Raw genomic sequence first — 21,293 nt, forward strand, 5'->3', positions numbered from 1 at the left:
TTTAATTTTGTGCTTTCATTAATCCTCAAGTACAACAGGGTAGTCCTTTGACATTAATATTAGTATTTTGAATGCTTCCTGTTAAAATCTTTTTAGGTTTATAACATCATTATGTAACTCGTACAAAGTACAGCAAAATTCTAACTTCATGTAGAATTATGAATTGTGATATGATGTAAATATGTAGCAATATGGATGTGCAGTTACTGTATTTTTTATGGCTTGTCTGCTCCTACCCAGCCTCAAAATCAAACTCTGCCCATGCTCCATACACATAGCAATACAAACTTTATAAACCTATAATAATAATAAATAAATACTTTTGAGTGCCAGTGTTTTTACATAGATAAATACAGGAAGCATAATATCAGTGTAGGATCTGTACATTGTGGAGGACTGCCGGCTTCTCATGCCGGTCCTCACCCCCAGGCCGCCAGGAGGAGCCCTCCCGACAGCAGGATAGTGCCCCGAGGTCCAGCAGGGCCTCATGGACTTTGTAGTATTTATACACAGCCCTGCTGGATACCTTGGGGCCACCAGGAGTCGCTGTGGGGGGGCTTATGGGCTCTTTTGTGCCTTATGACCCGGGGGTACGTCATGGTCATGTGACGGGAAGGAACAACGTGCTCCCGGGTTGAAGTAAAAGACTGATTGCCCTGACCCGGAATGAATAAGGAACTGTGGACTGCTGGGACAGGAACACCTCCGGGTCAGGGGCTATAAAAGGACGATGCCTCAGTCCAGACACTAAGCTGTGCTGGGAGGTGGAGGAGCAAAGTGTCTGGGCGAGGAGGAGAGTTAATTAGTAGTTGATTGTGTAAAAAGAGTTTGGGGTATGAATAGTGTGGAGGGTGCTTGGTGTACTGTGGAAAACAAAAATAAAAAGTATTGGACTTTCACCTGGTGTCTGGAATTGTACCTCAGGGCTCAAGGGAGCACTAGTGCCCCCTACTGCCACAACATTCATTAACTCATTTTCCACCACCTATCCAGGACCAAGTAGCGAGGGCAAAACTCTTAGCAGTGAGACCCATAAGTCCCTTTCTCCAGCCATACTTGCCATCATGCTGTGGGATCCCAAGGCGTTCCCAGGCCACCTGGTAGACATATTTTTTACAGCAAGCCCTGGGTATTCCCTGGGGCCTGGTCATACCCATAAAACCTCCATAGGGAGGCATCCAGGAGGCATCTGTATCAGATGCCTGAATCATCTCAGTTGGCTCCTCTCGATGCAGAAAGCCAGTGACTCTCAACCTGTCTCTAAGCCCAGCAAGCCCTGCAGAGAAAGCTAATTTTGGCTGCTTGTACCTGTGATCTCATTCTTTCGATTATTACTCAAAGCTTATGTCCACAGCTGAGGATAGGGACATAGAATGACACAGAAAGCACAGAATGTTGCTTTCTGGCCCGGAACCTTCCTCACTGCTATGGATTGGTTTAGCGACTGCATAACTGCACTGACCGCCCCTATCCGTCTATCAATCTCACCATCCCTCTTCCCCTCGCTTATGAACAAGGTACTTAAACTTCTCTATTTGAGGCAGTAACTCACCTCCCACTTGGAGAAGACAGTCTACCTTTTTCCTACTAAGGACCATGGCCTCATATCTGAAGGTGCTGATTCTCCTCCCTGTCGCTTCACACAGCCCAATAAAGCCAACAGGACCAAATCATCTGCAACAAGTAGTGACACAACCCTAAGACAACTGAACTGGACCTCTTTCCCCTTCCTGGCTGCGCCTTAATGTCCTGTCGATGAAAACTCTAGCGGAACATGATCATATGCTTTTTCTAAGCCCAAAAAACTCATGTAGGCCTACTGGGTGTAGTCCCATGCCCACCCCAAGTTCGTAATGAGGGTAAAGAGCTGGTCCACAGTTCCATGGCCTCGATGGAATCCACATTGCTCCTCCAGGATTAGAGGTTTTATGACTGGGCGGAGTCTCCATTCCAGTACAGGTATAAACTTTTTCAGAGAGGCTGAGGTTTGTGATCCTCTGATAGCTGGATCACACACTCTGGTTCCCCTTTTCAAAAATGGGGACTACTATCCTGGTCTGTCACTACAGGGGCGTGGCTCCTGATGACCACAAAACCCCGAAGAGGTGTGTCAGCCATGACAGCTCAACAATGTCTACAGCCTTCAGCATTTGTAGGTTATCTAATCCACTCCCGTTGTTTTGCCACAGCAGAGTTGTTTGAATACCTCAGTGACCTCCCACAGGAAAATATGTATCATTCCCCATCAGCCTCTGGTTCTGCTTCCTATATAGAGGGCCTGTCTGTTGGGTTCAGGAGTTCCTTCTTCAGGATGATCGCATCCCTCACGTCTGGTGCTCACCATTGGGTCCTTGTATTCTCACCTTGAGAGGCACCTTTGGCCTTCAGACCACAGCTCTTGGCAACTGCTTCCACTATGGGGGCTTTGAACAAGGCCCATTCGGATTCTATATCCCCACCCTCTTTCGGAGGTTGGAATTGAAAGTCTTCTGGACAGGGGCTTTCCCCAGATGTTCCCAGTCCAACGTCACTACTCTCTTGAGCTGTCCTGGGGCCTCATGCATAACGTTGTGCGTAGAACTCACACTATAACATGACGTAAGCACAAAAGCCAAAATGTGCTTACACACAGAAAAATCCAGATGCATAAATCTGTGCGTACTCCAACTTCCGCGTTCTTCCGCTACATAAATCCCGGTCAGCGTGAAAAGTAACGCTCGTGCACGCACCTGCTGTCCTGCCCCAACTCCTCCCAGAATTACGCCTCTTTGAATATGCAAATCAATATAAATAGCCCTTAAGTTCAGTGTTCTGTGAAAAGACAATGGGAAAAGCAAGAGGGAAAAATGGAAATTTTTCAGTGAATACCAAGTGGAGGCAAGGAAAAATGTACTATTTGTTGGTTTAAACAGTGGTATAAACAACAAAAGGAAGTTGATCGACTGACATACCGTGTCTGAGAAACTCGAAAGCTCAAGTTCACAAAGTCGCACAGTGCCTGAAATAAAATAGAAGTTGCCACATATCAAAGTCGCTGTGAAAAGGCGAGTCGTAGCCCACCATCTGAGTGTCATATGAAAGCTTATTAGGGTACAGAGAAAAAAAAGGCACACAGTGGGGAAAAAGCAAAAAATGTCAACTTCAATCTCGAAATTTCCACTTTAATCACGTAGTTTATTTTGTCATTAAAGTAGAACATCATAAACTTCATCTTAAAATCGTTTAATTAACCAGTTTCTCAAATCACATCGTAATTAAAGTAGCATTTTAAATGCTTTGTTTTGTATGTGTTCTTCTATGTGCTCTATGTGTGTGAATCACTACGTGCTTCTTAAAATGGCTGTCTTCCTCCGACAGGACACAGAATCCATTACATTTGTGATATTACAGCTCTCTGAATGACTAAAATACCGAGATGTATACGTGAAATAATTTTCATGATGATAGGAGTTAAAGCACGTTATTAAACATGGGAACACGGTGGCGCAGTGATTGTGCACGACCTTCGATGAAATAATTTATTGCAGCAGTACTCAGGGGTGGCTCTAGGCTCGTGGTGGCCCAGGGCAGAGAAAGAATCGGTGGCTCCTTCACCCACCAATGTCACTATGGTATCTTATGCACGGCGGATGGCCACGTCCGTTGCAGAACGTCAAATCTTCAAAACTTTTAAGGAATATTGAAATATCTTTGTAGTACATGTTTAATTATTCTATCCTTCATGCCAGTCCCAGTGAAGCATACAGTGCGAGGCAGGAACAATCGTGAGCGGAGCGCCAGATCCTTGCTAGCGTAGCAACACCGTGTCCTTTAATTATTAACAATATAGATTATTTAAATGAAGTTAAAGTTTTATCTGTATAATATAATAAACATATTTTGCTGCATTTCATCTTAAAAATTATATAGTCATCATATATAAATACGTGCTTTATAAAGCAGCTCAGGTTGTGCAATATTATAATTGTAGTGCAAGTTTAGAGTGAGGTGATTGTACAGACAGTTCTACAAGGAGCACTTGATGGACTGATTGAGTGCGTTTATAGTTCTTTGGCTGAAACTGTTTCTGAACCACGAGGTCCGTACAGGAAAGGTTTGCCATGTGAGAATTCTCTTTCCAATCAGCTGCTCCGAGTGGTGCAGTGAGAGTAATATGGAAAAAGATGATCTGTTGTGGCAACCCCTAACGGGAGCAGCTGAAAGAAGAAGAAGAAGAAGAAGAAGGTACAGTGAGAGTAACAATGTTAAAGCATGGTATTTGGAATAGTTTGACCATTCTGTGAACCATTATATTGTTACAGGTTAATTACAATCAGATGCATTAAACTAGTAAACAATATGCAATTAATTTCAGAGTATTTATAAAGTCGCGTCAGGGATGTGGATCTGAAAAACAAAGATAAACTACACAGGAACAGTAGCACAGCTTTGACGCTGGGTGCTGCCAGTCTGCAAAACTGAGCGGAGAACTTGCGTACGACAGGGTATGAGGTACCGTGGAAATGTGCGTGGCTTTATGCCAAGTTTAGGTTTTATACATCGCAATTTGAACGTGGAAATGTTCTTACGTAACATTTCTGTGCGTATGCACCATTTATACATGAGGCCCCTGGTCTGTCCAGGTGCCTCCTGTTCAGCTGACCCAACTCACTACCAGGTGGTGGTCAGTTGAAAGGTCTTCCCCTCTCTTCACCTGAGTGTCCACAGCATAGCTGATGATACGATTATAAAATCGATCATGTACCTTTGGCCTAATAAGAAGCTCATTCCCGCCAAATGCCTTTCCCCTGAGCAGCTCTAGTTCCAGTCTGCCAAGGCCTCTGCCTTTGACCCCTGTCCAGGTCACATGACACCCTCCTGCAGGTTGTAGGAGCCTGAATGAGCCCCCTGCGGTCCTGAAAGCCAGGCGCTCATCTGCAGGCACTCCACCCCTCCCCCCAAACCTGGCTCTAGGAGGAGCCCCTGGTAAGCCCATACTGGGCAGGGCACTTTTTTAAATTTGTGTGTCTGCATTATTAGGGGTTTTTGTAGGATTTGTTATTCAATAAAATTTGAGAATCATGTTGGAGGATGGCCTCTACCCCTTGAGACCACAACAGACACTTCATTAAAGCTTCATTAGTTGTATCTGTTACTTAGAACATTTAAATAAACTAAACAAAAATTTTTATTTTCTATTGATAAAAAAGAAAAATTAGGCTATAAACACATCATTTTGATAGCATTCCTGAAATGGAGAAAGATGAGTAAGATATACAAGTACAAAACTGTGGGTACAAGAGAGAAGGACAAAGCATATCAATACCAGTAAAACTATAGTATAATAGTAATATTAATACATACTGGAATAAGAGTAAGCATTGACATTAAGAAAAGTCAATAAAAATAATTTATTCATTCCACCATTAACTGAGGATCTATATATTATTTATGCTTATATGGGATTAATTTCATAACATTTAAATAATATCAGTTTAGTCTTTCAGAAAGACTTCTCAATAGAATATCAACTACTGCAACTATTGCAGATTTCAGTTTTAAATAAGTTTGCAAAACCTACTGAAAACATGCTTTAACTTTATCCTTATGAGTTATTGAGAGTAGATTGATGGGCAAAAATGGAAAACGTACCCATTTCAAATTAACTGTACAACACAAGAAAGTGTCCAAAAAGTGATGGGGTCAGAATACTTTATGAAGCCACTGTGTGCATATATATATATATATATATATATATATATATATATATATATACATATACAGGTGCTGGTCATAAAATTAGAATATCATGACAAAGTTGATTTATTTCAGTAATTCCATTCAAAAAGTGAAACTTGTATATTAGGTTCATTCATTACACACAGACTGATGTATTTCAAATGTTATTTCTTTTAATTTTGATGATAATAACTGACAACTAATGAAAGTCCCAAATTCAGTATCTCGGAAAATTAGAATATCAATTAAGGCCAATGCAAAAAAAGGATTTTTAGAAATGTTGGCCAACTGAAAGGTATGAACATGAAAAGTATGAGCATGTACAGCTCTCAATATTTAGTTGGGGCTCCTTTGGCCTGGATTACTGCAGCAATGCAGTGTGGCATGGAGTCCATCAGTCTGTGGCACTGCTCAGGTGTTATGAGAGCCCATGTTGCTCTGATAGTGGCCTTCAGCTCTTCTGAATTGTTGGGTCTGGCGTATTGCATCTTCCTCTTCACACTTAAGGTCAGGCGAGTTTGCTGGCCAATCAAGAACAGGGATACCATGGTCCTTAAACCAGGTACTGGTAGCTTTGGCACTGTGTGCAGGTGCCAGGTCCTGTTGGAAAATGAAATCTGCATCTCCATAAAGTTCGTCAGCAGCAGGAAGCATGAAGTGCTCTAAAACTTCCTGATAGACGGCTGTGTTGACCTTGGACCTCAGAAAACACAATGGACCAACACCAGCAGATGACATGGCACCCCAAACCATCACTGACTGTGGAAACTTTACACTGGACCTCAAGCAACGTGGATTCTGTGCCTCTCCTCTCTTCCTCCAGACTCTGGGACCTTGATTTCCAAAGAAAATGCAAAATTTACTTTCATCAGAGAACATAACTTTGGACCACTCAGCAGTAGTCCAGGCGAGATGCTTCTGACGCTGTCTCTTGTTCAAGGGTGGCTTGACACAAGGAATGCGACAGCTGAAACCCATGTCTTGCATACGTCTGTGTGTGGTGGTTCTTGAAGCAGTGACTCCAGCTGCAGTCCACTCTTTGTGAATCTCTCCCACAGTTTTGAATGGGTTATGTTTCACAATCCTCTACAGGGTGCGGTTATCCCTATTGCATGTACACTTTTTTTTACCACATCTTGTCCTTCCCTTCGCCTCTCTATTAATGTTCTTGGACACAGAGCTCTGTGAACAGCCAGCCTCATTAGCAATGAACTTTTGTGTCTTGCCCTCCTTGTGCAAGATGTCAATGGTCGTCTTTTGGACAACTGTCAAGTCAGCAGTCTTCCCCATGATTGTGTAGCCTACAGAACTAGACTGAGAGACCATTTAAAGGCTTTTGCAGGTGTTTTGAGTTAATTAGCTGATTAGAGTGTGGCACCAGGTGTCTTCAATATTGAACCTTTTCACAATATTCTAATTTTCCAAGATACTGAATTTGGGACTTTCATTAGTTGTCTGTTATAATCATCAAAATTAAAAGAAATAAACATCTGAAATACATCAGTCTGTGTGTAATGAATGAATCTAATATACAAGTTTCACTTTTTGAATGGAATTACTGAAATAAATCAACTTTGTCATGATATTCTAATTTTATGACCGGCACCTGTATATATATAGGAATGACTATAGTTAAAATGATCTTCGCACCAACTTGGTTATAGGATTTTCAATTTTATTAATTTTCTTTCTTAACAGGCATGGCTATTAAACATGGTTCATATTTCTCACACATTTTTCCTTGGTTGAATAAGAAGGCAGTGTGTGCTCAGTGCACAAATTGTTATGCTTAGCCCACAATATAAAAAAAAAGTGCAAGCTTCACATATCAAGTGCACTTCCATTCTAAATTTTAAAAAATTGTTGAAAATCTATATTTTCTTTTTTGCTGAAGATTATTTTCTTCAGTAGTTAAAGTTATTAGATTTACCCCCAACTGTGCATTCCAAATAAAATGAGTGATATTAAACAAACAAAAGTACAAACATTGTTTAAAGTTGGAATGGGTTTTATTTTGTATATATTAACACCTTTATATCTGCTGCACAAAATACAATTTATAAAAGTTCTACATACACTATTTTTAAAATATCCTAAATTCCCTTCAGTCCATTATCTAGTCCTAGCTAACCCTTTTATAGAGTAGTGGGGGCCAGAACCTTGCTATTTGTATATAACATGTATACCATTTCTCATGTTACTACCTTCTAGAATTTTTACACCAGTATAACTATATTAATTCTAACCTAAAACAAACTATAACATTGATAGTTAGAAATCACATAAATATCCTAATCACATAGTATAGAAGTTTTTTTCTGAAAAGATTTCAAAATATAAATTGCAAACTTCTCAATTGATGGTACTCTCTATATATTATGTCAACTAAAGCTTTCCAATTTTTCTTTACTGTAAAATTACTCATCATGAAAGTGTAAAAAGATACAGCATATTATTTTGTAGCATTAACAAAATGAAATGAACCAAGTACAAATTAAAATGCATGCACAACCACACAATGGCACTTTGATTTCACAAGAAACTGATGGTTTAAATTAGTGTTTGCATTTCCAAATCATGCAGCAAATAAATGTACATACATTTTTAAAATGTAGATAAAAGGTACTCTTTAACAAGCATACTTAATCTTAGTCCTTGACTACCTACCACAAGAGCTATCAGGTTTCATTTTAAGTAATTTCTTCTTGGTGTAGAGTAACTGAATGCCTTGCTTAACTAGTAATAGATTTCTTGATTTTCTTCTCAATCCCAGGATTTAAAATTAAAATGTACTACAAAGATCAGTTAATACATGTATTAATATTGCAGTATTTGGCCTACAAGAATGCACACACACTGCAACTTGCTCATCAATATTTATTTATACCACTCATTCCTTATATGATGCAGTAAATTTATTGTGATCACACTTAGAGTGAGAGCTTTTAATCATGTCAAAGGAACAATCTTCCCTACAATGGACTAAAATTCTTCAGCACAGCTCAGTTCTTTAAGATGTTTAAGAAGGTAATTGCATAGCCTTTCACTTTCTGAGCAAAGTAAAAGACAGGGAATTTGCAAATTTATCTTTATACAGAATTAACAGTGTTCCCTAATCCAGGTGCAATTTGCCAATGTGCACTATTTGGTATCTTTTGCACTTCCAGTAACTTCAAAAAAATGTTTCATTTGCATTTATTCCTACCAAGGGATTGAAATGTATAGCTGCATGTACCCATTTTTGTAATAACCACAAAGCATCAAGATTCCATACGAATGCCAGATCTTCATAAGGCACGTGCACACACATTTTGGAGTCAATGATTAATTTAACAAGTATGTCTTTTGAGGAAAGAAGATAAAACAAAGATGAGCCCCATGCAGCCAAATAAAATCTGTAAAATCCACAGAGACAACGAGTGTGTTTACACGTTTATATGCACACACAAAACCGGGATGTGGAGTGTAACCTGGTTAAGACAGAAACCTGGTTTCTTAAAAACATGCATTTACATGCATGAGTCAATAACCTAAGCAAAAACGATTTAAATGTCCGAAAACAAACATGGGGCTGATGTCTCCCAAGCAGTGAGGGAAATGTTACTTTTAAAAGTAACTTAGTTACATTACTCACTACTTACAAAAAAGTAACTAAATATGTTATATAGTTACATATTATAAAATGAAATGCATAAACAGTGCACTACAATTGTGTTACTTTTTCTTCTTTTGTATGACAAACTGCACAGTTGACTGGCCAGCATTTGTTATTAAATCCTAAACTCAAGTATGCACCTTAATGAAACTGACCAGAAATTCAGCCAGACATGATCATTTTCTCAATATGTGCCATGAGGAAAATCACATTCATTCTGTTTTTACATCCTGGACCTGAGCCACTAATAATGTGTGGTATGACTACTGCCCACTACGTCACCAGATCACACTGTTTCAACATCCATTCATCCATTATCCAACCCGCTATATCCTAATGAGAACTAAATTGACACTTTAGTAATATGTACCTGTTGCTGGACTGCATGCAGCACACTCTTCTGCCTGGCTGTGAGATTGAGGCCTGAAAAGGAGCAGCGTACTGGTATGTTTGCTTCTTGCCTTAGCATTCTGTTAACTTGTTACTTTAAAAAGTAAACAAACTACTTAACGCACATTACTCTTAAAAGCATTACCCTACTGTTTCTGATATTGTGTTGCACTATAAGATCAGCTAATCAACATAAAGTTAGCGATTTCTGAAATATTGAGGCAGATTATTTTAACCAGGTAAAAAAAAAAAAAATAATGCGATAGCTTGAGTATTTTCCTGAGGATATTGATCTTTGTGAATGCTTCCACCATTTTCTACCCATGGCAGCTGAAAGCGAAGCTAACAGAGTAAAATGGACATGCACAGACTACAAATCCTTATCTGTTAAGGGTTTACATGGCCAAATCGCTGGATTACTCAACTAGAAGTCTACTTTTGTTAACCTGGTTTGTCCTTAACCAGACTAAGGATTTACATGGCATTTTAGAAACAGAGTTTATGTGGGTAATCAGAATATTAAAGTACAAGTAAATGCCCTCAGTGTTAATTCAAGGAAACAAACTTGGAGTTTTGAGTGAAATGTATTAAGCAATGGACCATTTTATTGTCTTTAAATGACTGTCAGTATTTTTAAGTATATTTAAAGGAGTCCAGTGACACTGCAAGTTCTCATATCCCTGTCTCTAGGCCCTGATAAACTTATATTATTTAATGGTAAAATGGTAAATTCAGTATCACTGAGGCGACAGGCAAGAATGAGATATATCTAATCATATTTTACTTTCGCAATCGAAACTATTCACTGCTGGATAAGGAATTAGTGATGATGAAAAAGGTTGAAAACTACAAGCTGGATAAAGTCAGACTCATTTTTATCAACAGGATTGGCTGTAGAATAAAACCGAGGGTTTTCTCTCTATTGCTTTTTACCACCCCCATGACAGAGACCCCAGAAAGGTATAGGGATTGTCTCAAGCCCACGGCTAGTACCATACAGTTGAAATATACATAAAATTTCCCCTTTGTAACAAATAAAGTGCTGTCTGTCTATCTACTTACTCTGGTGGATGACAGGATTTCTTCAATATAACTTCATATTACAAAGAGTAAAACTCTGACTGTTGTTTGTATGTATGCACTAAACAACTACTCACACAGAGGGACATGATCGGGAAGACATGTTTTCCTTATCTGAAGTCCAAAAAGTCAATGACTGACTTTGTAGTTGTGCCATCTAATCTAAAACATTTGAGTAGACTGGTGCTGAGTTGTCTACTTTGCACCCCTTGAATGGAAAGCCTGCTGGAGAGATCTATAAGACTGAAATAGGTAGTGATGTGCTTGGAATGACCAATGGATACCTCTTATCAGAACAACTCCAGCTCTCGCCTGCAGGAGAGCTTTTGCAATGGGAAAGTACAAGGAAATGAAGTCTGAACTTAACAGCTGAAAGGATCTCTGGCCCAAAGGTTATTGGTGCCTTTCATGGAACCAGCAAGTGGACACCAGTATTTGAGAAATCGCCAAGCTGAAGAAGGAACATTCTACTCAGTTTTAGCACGAAAATATCCTTATTTGACTGAGGGATACTAGCAGGGCCGAGTTTGATAATGCTACGGGAATGACTTTCAATGACCTTGAAGAGGTTTGGACAAACCATTTGACGCCTCAGGCTGTTCTCAGAGTGGGTGGGGAAACATTGACTTTAACTAGAGATATTTAGTTGAGAATTAGAAAGATGACTTTGAGTCCTATACCTGGTAATATGCTTACCAGCATTGTGTGGATAATGGGTTCATAAATTTTGCTAAGGCCGCTGTATTGATTAAAAAGCTCCATAGCATTAAGACAATAGGAGTAGATGAGATCCAACTGAAAGTGCTAAAAGCACTGAACACTATGCAAGTGGTTTACCTGAAATGTTTCTTCAGTGCTTCATGGAAGTCTAAGAAACCCTTCTGTTATGACATATTACCTGACATTGCCCATTTTGATTGTTTTTGTGTTTCCAAAAATCTAAATTTATTTCATTACATTCTAACTATCAACAGATCCCAGATCACCTTATGTAATTAAACTCTAGTGATTAGACTGAAAACAGTTATTGTCCTGAAGAGGAACTTTTTGCTTACCTAAAAAGACAACATTTCTTATACAAAGCCAAACAATCATGTCTATTATTGGACATGCTAAATTGTATTCCTGTTATATTTTTACAAATGGGTACTATAACTACTGAGCAGATACGTTATATCTTAATATAGATTTTAGATGCCACCACTGCCACTACCATCACCTGCCTCTGAATTATCAGTAGTGGTTTAATATTTACTGTTGTTTTACTTATTTGTGTTGTAATTTTGAGTGTATAGGTTGACAGCCCAAATAGAAAGTTATTTTAATATTTAAATAGGAATACAATTCTTTTCAGCACAGTTTAATTTTAAGAACTCTGAAATTGTTATACTGCCTGAGCTAATTCTTTGGCCATATATGAGGATGTACCAATGGGCAGGTAAAGAAACCTTGATGTTAATCAGCAGGACATTGTTTCCAATAAATCATTCAACAAAGTAAATTAGATTTAATGTATTTTAGGAATGTAACAATATCTGAATATGTACAATTCAAGAGTTTTTTTTTTTTCATTTTTTTCCTGTAAAAAGTAATTCAATAAAGAACATGCTCTCCACAAACAGTAACTACCTGAGTTGAAGAAGCTAAAATATTTATACTGTATATCTAGATGGTAATAGTATAGCATTTGATGTACAGTAATCCCTCTTCGATCGCGGGGGTTGCGTTCCAGAACCCCCCGCGATAGGTGAAAATCCGCAAAGTAGAAACCATATGTTTCTATGGTTATTTTTATATATTTTAAGCCCTTATAAACTCTCCCACACTGTTTATAAATATTCTCCGCACAGTTATACAGTATATGCTTGCTGAAACATGCCTGAAATTTCATATTATCAGCCAAGGGGAACAAGACCAGCTTATTCACCTTCAGATTTTAAAGCAGTCTTGGAGAGTGGGTCCCTTTTTGACAGTATTTCATTGATCTTGAGAAAGACCTCACACTTTGGGGAGAAGTTGTTTCTCTATAAAAAAACAAAAACAAGAAAAAAAAAAAACACTTAATTTTCATGAGCATGTAAAATATATTAAATGTACACTATATTGTTAAATGAATATTTTTATAATATAAATATTTGGTAAATGTGGAGCACAGCTCTTCAGATAGCCTTGTTTTGATACTTAGCAATTTTACTGGCTTCTATTATAAAAGAGGGAATCAAATGCTATAACAGTGAAGTTACAGACACAATGGCCTAAAAGCAACAGCAACGGCAAGGCCCTTTGTTCAATCCACACTTCTGACTCATGGCATGACCTTATTAATATGTCTGTGCTCTAAATGTTAAGGTATCTACCAAATAAAAAACATGATGGATTGAAAACTGCAATGTTTTCTTAACTGTTTAAGGCAACAAGTTCTTGGTGTAATAACAAAAAAATTCTTGCTTTTATACTGATACACAGTATCAGTCCTGATGTGCTTTTTAAAGTTTTATATGCTATATTTTGTATATTACATGATGCATTTTTCTGTCTGATTAAACATACAGTATCAGTTCAAATTTTCTTTATAAAATTTTTTATATTTTTATATTACACAATGCATTTTTCTATCTGTGAAATAATTTGTCTGTCAGCTGGTCTGCATTTCATTTATTTTTCTAAATTAATATACTTTTGTAGGTACTCATTAAAAATTAGAATATGTTTTGATAGTAAAAAGAAAAACACCAAATGTAGACAAAAAAGTTAAACTAAGATCACATAAACTATATAAAGGCACAAAGTGTTGTTTAGTGGCACTAAAGTATATGCATCAGGTTGTTAGTTTAGTCACAAATACTTACTGTATGACAACAAGCAACTTGCTGAAGTTGCAAATACTGCAGGTATGGAGATACAGTATGCAAATTATAGTAGTATGTAATTTGAATTTCACAATAGATTAAAAAAAATCATCAACTAAGTAAACAATGAAAGAAATAAATAAGACATATGTCATAAATGTCTACTTCCCTCCCTCCTTTATTATCAGTACACAGTAGCTGGAAGTAAGAGTGGACTGACAGAAGCTTCTTCTAGTTTCTTTAAATAAAATTCTATATATAGCAAGAATTTGCCTAGCACACTACTTTCCTCAGTGACACCAGTATATAGAACTGCTTCTTGTGGGATGTTTTCCTGTGACAGACATAGAGTTTGTTAGCTTTAGGTCCAACATAGTTCCATTCACTCAAAAAAATTCTCAAAACAATGTTCTTGTTCTAGTCTTATTCTGCACTCAAGTGTTTCTTCTTGCTTATACATCCATAATTATGGTCTTAATAATCCAACCAATTAAGGCTGGTGAATCCAAACTTAGGATAATACAGAGCTGATGCCTATCCTGTCAGTTTTTTATGCACCACAGGAACCAACCCTGGATGGAATGTTACAACAGGACAAAAATGTTGATAACAAATCCATCAATTATATGTTTGCAATGTGAGAGGAAAGCTAGGGTAGACTGAGAAAAACTCACACAGACAGTGATTGAGCTGGGACTGAAGCTTAGTCTTCTGGAGCTGGGTAGCAGTACCACTAACAACTGGAGCACTGTGTCAAACTAGGGTAAAAATGAGTGCTCAGAGATCTCACAGATCTATCTGTTTTGGAAATATTAAATGCTAGATTAAGCTATTTTTTAAAGATGAATTGCAATTAAGTTTATCTTAATTACCCCTAGAGAGTTAACTCATTTTCTAGCATTGTAGGTAATGACACAGTTAATGCTACAAAGAATCTGGTATGAAAGTTTTACTTCATCCATATACTCATAGAGTACAGTATTGCTTCAGTAATTTACAAAACTTCATCTGGCCTTAGACTAGATTACCTCTCCCAACAGCCTTTAATAATAACACTTTTTTATTGTTTTCATATTTGTCTGTCTAATGTGATGATTTATTGGACTTTGCACTTTATTATTCCTAGGAGAGTAGTCACCTGCTCTGAGTATAATAAACAGAGAGAGAGAGGTTGGGAGCATATACTGATAACAGCGAGTCACCACACCCATCACACAAAGAAACCACCTCAGGATCCCAGATTAGGACTGGAGTGCAGCTGTGTAGTGGGTGACACCTCAGCACCACACTAGTTCAAATGGAATGGAACAGTGTGAGTTTTTTTACAGTGGCTGGAGTGCCAATCCTGCCACCAACCCCTGAGTTTTCCCTGCAAGTTGGAGGACCTGAGTATAATAAAGATGCCTAATAAATAAGTTTGTATAGGGTTTTTATTGTCATATGTAAAATGTGAGAACAACTATAATGAAATACTTGATAGCATGTGCTAATCACCATGCAACATACTTTCACTTTCTCGTACAACGATTTGTTGGGAATACCTTTTTTTACCTCAAACCTTCTGTCTTCCTTACCTTAAATGACTACCTTGAAAGTCCAGTCTTTCTTTCCTAATGTATATTATTTTCAGCACAACTGCTTTCCTCCATCTCAATAATCATTGGACATACAAAGAATATCCCTGTACTCCATACATGTGAAAATAATGGTACCTAATAAGCCTAACTTGTGAAATCATCCCATCATCCTCTATCAAAGGCTTTGCTGTTGAAGACGACAGGAATATGAACTTTGTGTCATACATCTTTGATGCAGTCAAGACATCATTTTAATATATTAGTAACACCTCAAAAGATCTTCTACATATTTGTGCATTATGTTATTAGTTTTGTTTATTGGTTTTATTTATTGCACATTATTTTGTTTATTAATTATTTTGCATTTTGAGTTACAGTAATTGTTATATAGGGCATGCTTTGGCTGTCCGGGATGAATAGTTCTTTATCTGGCCAAGAGTACTTCATAAAGGATTTTGTCATATATTTTCGGCCTGAGCCAGCTCAAGTTTGAAAAAAGTGCAATGAAATACTGTAGTGTGATCTACTGACAGAGAAACAGCACAATGTCGGTAACAATGGTGGTGTAATACAGTAGATAACACTCTTGCCATTCAAGCAGGGAATCTGGGATTGATTCCCACTCATTGCATTAAACTTTTTCTTTAATCAGCCATTTCCACCAATATTTTTGCCATGGACCTCAAGCCATCCCGGGCAAGGGAACATCATCCATCCAGATGGGATGCCACTCCTTCCATGTCATCCATAAAAGTATGCATGTTAGTATTTCAGTCTTATTGTTAACATTCAAGAATAATTCTGGGTAGTCCAAACTGGAATATAGGCTATATGGACTCTTTCTGCAGTGATGGACTGGTCTCAGTGAATCTAATGTTTTTGGGTTTCTGTTAGCATTAAGGACTTAAGAAGCATTAAGTCCTTCTTTTATGATATCAGACTTCTTCCAAAGCTTTCAATGAACTTGTCAGCTCTCCTTATCCCATGTCTGGTGACTAAAATCTTGCTGTTCTGAAGCTTCACTACATATTTTACTTATCTTGGGGCAAGTTAATGTTTAGTTCTGTGCCCCTTATTATATAGAATTCTTTCCCTATGTTGTTTTGTCAGGCTCTATCAAGTGCAACATTAAAATCACAGATCATGAGCAAAATCTTCTCTGCTGCTTTTAGAAATATAATTCAAGAATTATTTCTCCAAAAATGTCCTAAATGGGGCTTAACAATTAATTGTGTGTTCTTGTTTCAGAATGATTTCTCTTTTTTCCATTTGTAGTCCATTGATCGATTTTAATTTTTTGTCTTTTGTTTTTTCCCCCAAAGTACACCTAGTATTGTATCTATTGATAATATATTCTTATTCTTACTTATATCACTGTTTTCATTTTTATTGTGTTTCTTTCTGTGTTTGATACTATATTGCAACTTTGCTTGCTCTCAAAGAGCCTTGCTGTAGTGTATGCTGTTAATGACACTATATAAATTAAATGGTTGACCAGTAAGATTCAAAGTGAGCCTTTTTCAACTTCTAACGTAGAATAAAACTAAACAAAAACTTCTCATTTTGAAGTACACTGTCAATTAAGCGCTTACCGTAACAGCAAGCCTCAAAAGGCCTGTGCCTGGCCTCCCTTTTGGAATATCACTTTGACTGAGCAAAACTGTCAGGAAAGCTTGCAGTGAAATCTCAGTAATCTGGTTCCCTGTGAAGAGGAAGAAAAGTATAGCTGATAAATGCTAGAGGGAGAAAACAAACTGATGCCAGGAATCTCAAATAAAAGTTAATTCTACCCACCCCAAATACTCCTCAAGAAATTGTATTTATACAGCTGCTTTATTCTCCTAATGAGGATTATATATTAGCACTACATAAAATTTAATCTCTGAGCTGTTCACAATAAAAGGCCTACAAAAAACTACAGTATAGAGAAAATGTAGAACTCTACTAACAGTTGTATAAGAATGATACTATTTAATCAATGTACTCTTAATAATACATAATCTGGTTACAAAGAAGAGCGTGTACTATATTTCAAAGTTGTTTGTGTATGTTGTAGTAAACCTACAAGTCATAAAAAAATCAGTAATAGTAGCTTTATACACCAAAGGGTGCCTTCTTTCAAATAAATAAAAATTTCCCATATTGTCTTCTCACTTTCATTTATAAAATATGTGATTTACACATATATGCCAAGGTGAGCAGAGCACAGCTGAGTGCACCTGCTTTTATAAAAGATTCCACCAACATTGATCCACATATAGCTATACAAGTTCATTACCATTGGATAGCAGAGGTTCAGAGCATTCCAGTGATGTATAGATGTCTACGATTAGACATTCATAATACATTTCACAGCTATGCATCATATATAGTGTTTGTGACACCTTGTCTTTATGCACTGTTACGTACAAGACTTCTGTTAGAGTGCATGGGCATTGTTTGGTTGACCTGCAATAAGACTTGAAATGTGTTCTAGGGAAATGCCTTAAAAAAAAAGAAAGCATACGGATGAGGAAGTCCTAGAAAATTTACAGAATGCTATAGTTATATGGAATATAAAGACCTTGAGTCACATTTTGATCACAGTTTTTGCTCTAACAAGAATTATGTGTTTGCTGATGGACTTGATTTGTAAGTATTGCTCATAGTACAGCTTTGAAGTGTTGTAGTATGTGGTTTTGCAGTTCACACTTAATTTGTTCAATTATCATTCCCAGAGGCTGGCTGCTGTACATTCTTCCTACATTACTTTTCTTAGCAGCACTCTTCCAGTTTCATCTTAGTTTATAGGCAATGTAGCTGCTCACAGTTTCACGTGGGAAAACCTCCTTCCCTGCCTGATCAAATGTCACTGAATCTCAGACTTCTATAGGGGACCGCTCTTTGATCAAATGCATGCAGTTTCAAATGGTCACCCCCCCATCTCTCCCCAATCGATAGAATGTGTCTGTTCCATTCCACTGTTTTCAGTAGGCTAGTTTTTCAACTTGCATGCCAAAAATGTGGTGTTCAGATTGATTGGACACTGTATACTGGACCCTGCATGACTGGTTTAGGTGTATGTGTGTGTGTGTGTGAGTGACTAGCTCTGGGGCCCTGTCTAGGGCTGCTTCCTGCCCTACACCCAGGTCTACCAGAAAAGGCATTGCCTTCACACTGTGATGCAGAACTAGAATAACCTCATATGAAGATGCATATATGTACTTAGTTTATTACAGATGTGAAAAGTAAGAAAAAATAACAACAACAAAAAATAAATACTTAACAACACACTAAATCTTTGTTGGAGAACTGCAACAGAAAGCAGAGGAAGATATATGAATTGAGGCACAAAAACTCTAATCTACTATATGTAATGTCTCTCTGTCCAGTGGTAAAAAGAAATTGTTTCAAGGACTGGCAAGGAAAATAACTTTGAAAGTAAAGGTCTTAATGAGTGCATATGAGTAAATGAGTATGTTTACTCACATGAGTAAATGTACATAGTTACAAACTGTTCACTTGCTGCTTTAGTTTGACATAAAGTGTGTGTGTGTATATATATTTACTTTTTAAATAAAGATATAACTGCAACTGCAATACTTGTTTTGAAAGATTGTTTAGGTGAAAGAGATTAAATGTTTCCAAAATAGGACACCAAATATTTCAAAAAGGGGGCAACCTTGTGCTAAAGCATAGAACTTTGCAATATTGTGGGATATGACTTCTAAATTTTTTACAATGATAGCTGACAGACTGTGGCAAAAAGATGATCTGATTCCAGGGTTAAGTATCATACAAGGTCTTAGTTATGTACTGTAAAATCCATTTTTTGGAGAAAAACTCCTAAAATGGCAACTTGTTTTGTGTTCTGTTTTGTTTATATTAATGTGATACAAAGGTTTTTTACTCGTACAAAAGACTTTCTTTAAAAATTTGGAGTATTATACTCACTGCTCTTCAGTCATTTGCAGCTCCTTTATTATAGAAGCAGAATAATAAAGTTTATGCTTGGGTATGTAATTTAGGGTGGAATAATGCCAAAACCCCTTAGTGCATAGGGAGTTAAATCAGGTAAATCAGAGCTAGATATTACATAGTAAATCACTGTAAAGATAGCAATATAAAGATATTTCATACAAATCAAAACTTATCAGTTGCTCACTGCTGGACATGTTCACCTTTTGAAATTCTTATCTTAAATAACAAACAAGACTTTTTTCAGTTCACAAATTGATTGACTGCTAGAATTTACCAAATAAAATAATCCAAGAAAAATGTTGTTTCTAGAAACTTGCAAGGAAGTTCTATCTTGGACCATGCAGATTAAGGTCACATGAAGCAATAATATATTTTACAAATAGTACAAGGGCACATACCACATCAAGGATCATCTTAACTCTTTCTTTAAAAGATAAAAGAAGGAAAAAGACAAAAAAATATAACTGAGCTCTCAAGCTACAACCTCCTTCCACATATAACAAGATAAACCCTGAAAAGCATTTGATTATTAAAATATCAGCCTTACATGTACCACTAAAATTGCAAACTAACCATTGCTGCATAGTAGAGGTCAGGATTCCATTTCCCATGACTCAGTACATCAACATGACATTCAAGTGTATGATCCTACATCATGACTGTGATATAAATGCATATATCTAAAACACTATATTAGATATTGTTGTAATTCAAAAGTCCATTAAAGTAATGATTCACAAAATTTGGGTAATACGAATATATTCTTTATTGCCATTAAAATATAACCTTATTACCTATGCTACCCATCTAAGATGGGTTGAAATTAATTAATCAATGTAGACCTCAGTATTAATGTTTGCATAACCATATAATGCATATGTCTCTGTTATAGCCATTTGTTATAGGATTTGTAAAAGCAGGGTTAAATGTTTGTGATATGTCATCTATTGGAATGAAAAGTGTGATGCATTTTATTACTAAAATTGTTTGTGATGCACCATCTTTTGGAACAATAGAGAGATAGCAACTGGGTGGACATAGACAGACAGACAGGTGCACATGCATATACTTCCTTTAATTAAGGTGGATGATAAAATTCTGCCTGACAAGCAACCCTCAGAGAGACATTACCTTGGATATCATACTGAATGACTCCAGATTAGACACTGACAGATAATATTGTATGTGGCAGAGCAAGACTCTGACATGCTTCTAGAGGTCAAGAAACATTAAAATACTGAGTGCCATCACTTTATCATATAATACTAGTTGCATACAGATGGGTGATCCACATAATTTGCAATCATTGAGGAGATAAGAAATCTTAAATTAGTGATGTATCCAAACACAGGCTCTAAATGCTTTTCTTTCAACATAACCATTTAATGTTGAGAAAAGCAAGAACTGAATAAGAAACAACTATCAAAAAAGCTTTTTTTGATTAGTGTGTATATTTGCATAGAATAAGCATTTACCAACTACTGAAGCTTTTCTCATTACTAAGGACAAGTGGCATGAGCACAAACAGAGTTTCCTAACAAACCCTGAACTGGAATAACCAAGTTCAATAATGGATGAAAGGGTGTATGATCTTATTAATGGCAGCTCCTTTGTATCAAAATAAAAAATCTCAATTTAGCTACACATTCTAACAATTTAAATTAGTAAATTGCAAAGAATATATTTAATCTATCTATCTAATCAAAAAAAGAAAAAGTAAGACAACTTTAGGGAAGAGGCAGAATAGATTAAAAACTCTTAAATTCTCCTTGGTTTAATAAAACATTTACAAGAAATTGAGGCATAAAATTAAAAGATAATTTGACAGGGTAAAAACTATTTAAATTATATGTTTTTGCTGAATTAAGACAGAATCTTGTTATTCTTGTAATACTTTATAAATATTATGAAAGAAATGTTGCACTTCTATCCTTACCCATAAGGTTAAGGCTGGCAAGCATGTTATTTCCAGGAAGGAATATATTTCCACTACGGTGTTCAACTACATCCAGAAGAGGGCTGATAATTTCGAGTTGTTCGCATGCCTATGATGGAAAAAAATAA

General features: G+C 36.9%; 1 protein-coding gene across 4 annotated transcripts in view; it reads right to left on the minus strand.

Annotated features, from left to right (window-relative positions):
• Positions 1–12,638: 12,638 nt before the first annotated feature.
• Positions 12,639–21,293, minus strand: part of lrrc71 (leucine rich repeat containing 71) — a 69,064-nt gene continuing 60,409 nt past the window's right edge. For all 4 annotated transcript variants that reach the window (XM_039741845.1, XM_039741830.1, XM_039741837.1 and 1 more), the window contains 3 exons: positions 21,166–21,274; positions 16,862–16,971; positions 12,639–12,867 (listed from right to left, as the gene is read on the minus strand). In XM_039741845.1, coding sequence (XP_039597779.1) covers positions 12,763–12,867; positions 16,862–16,971; positions 21,166–21,274 — 324 coding nt within the window. In that variant the 3' untranslated portion in view covers positions 12,639–12,762. The remainder of the gene's footprint in view (positions 12,868–16,861; positions 16,972–21,165; positions 21,275–21,293) is intronic.

The sequence above is a fragment of the Polypterus senegalus genome, chromosome 1, assembly GCF_016835505.1.
Source record: "Polypterus senegalus isolate Bchr_013 chromosome 1, ASM1683550v1, whole genome shotgun sequence".
NCBI classification, from domain to species: domain Eukaryota; kingdom Metazoa; phylum Chordata; class Cladistia; order Polypteriformes; family Polypteridae; genus Polypterus; species Polypterus senegalus.